Raw genomic sequence first — 1,018 nt, forward strand, 5'->3', positions numbered from 1 at the left:
AAACATGCAGCTCACATACAATTGTAAATAGTTGTAAATATTTGTTTTACGCGATTGTCACATCATTGGTATAGTAGAGCCAAATTGATGGTGGTGGCAGATCATAATTACAATTTTCCTCTTCAACCAAGCCATTTTCGTCCAAAGTACCTTTTAAATTTAATTTAACGCCGCATTGAAGCTAAATACACACACAAATTCAAAAGCATATACTCACTAAAATTTGCAAAAATTCTAAAACAAAAAAAAGGCCTATAATTCTTTACCCTATTCGATAATTTCCGCCACACGTAGCTACCGGCATGATGGTTATACAATTGCTTGTATTTGCATTGTATATCATAAATGGTATCCTCATCGCACACCTTCATCAGCTGTGTGGTGCCGGTGAGTGTATTGATGATGCGTACGCGCCGATCACGCCTCGTCAAGCGGCCGATATGATACATTGGATCCTGACTCCACAGTTTGCCCTTTGTCTTGCACATTTCGCTGAGCGCCGTTTCTAGGATAGGTGGAAAGAGCAGGCGCGGCCGGCCGGTTACTGGCGATGCTTCTGTTTTGGGCATTAGTGTCTCCTCGAAGAAATGCGAAAGATCCTTGCCACCGAAGGCGAGTAAATATTCCAGATTCTTGTTGAAAGATACATATGTATATGTAATTGAGATGCCACATTTCTATTGCACTATTCACTGCTGCTTTAACTGTTACTTACGCTATTCCAGTGATCGCATCGATCTTTCATAAGCGGCGTCAGATTTAGCACATTGCCGTGCAACACAACCCAGAAATCATCTTTTTTGTTGTGCAACACCACTTCGTCGAATAAGTAATAGCGCATTTTGTTCGATTTGGCAAAATATGTATTAAGTTGATTCGTCTATTTAGATTCAAATGTATGAATTTTTGATTTTTTTTCTTGAAAAGAAAATTCTGAAATGTAAAAAATAACTTATGAAAATTTGAAGTGCTTTAAGCAAGGCGAATTCATACAAGGTGGTGGTTACCGAGGCAAGGC

General features: G+C 39.1%; 1 protein-coding gene across 1 annotated transcript; it reads right to left on the bottom strand.

Moving 5' to 3' along the window:
• Positions 1-46: 46 nt before the first annotated feature.
• LOC108357838 (cytochrome b5 domain-containing protein 1-like) lies at positions 47-841 on the bottom strand. The gene is made up of 3 exons (XM_017608910.1): positions 716-841; positions 267-632; positions 47-181 (listed from the first exon to the last, which is right to left on the bottom strand). The coding sequence occupies exons 1-3, from the start codon at positions 839-841 to the stop codon at positions 47-49; spliced, it is 627 nt and encodes a 208-aa protein (XP_017464399.1).
• Between the last annotated feature and the right edge of the window lie 177 nt (positions 842-1,018).

The sequence above is a fragment of the Rhagoletis zephyria genome, unplaced genomic scaffold (genome assembly GCF_001687245.7).
Source record: "Rhagoletis zephyria isolate East Lansing unplaced genomic scaffold, Rhagoletis_zephyria_1.1 Rzeph_scaffold_85517, whole genome shotgun sequence".
Taxonomy (NCBI): Eukaryota; Metazoa; Arthropoda; class Insecta; order Diptera; family Tephritidae; genus Rhagoletis; species Rhagoletis zephyria.

Coding starts and splice junctions, on each gene's coding strand:
- LOC108357838 (XM_017608910.1), bottom strand. CDS start 841: ATGCGCTATTACTTATTCGACGAAGTGGTGTTGCACAACAAAAAAGAT. Junction 633..715: donor GATGCGATCACTGGAATAGC/GTAAGTAACAGT, acceptor TCTTTCAACAAG/AATCTGGAATATTTACTCGC. Junction 182..266: donor GGCGGAAATTATCGAATAGG/GTAAAGAATTAT, acceptor GTGTGTATTTAG/CTTCAATGCGGCGTTAAATT.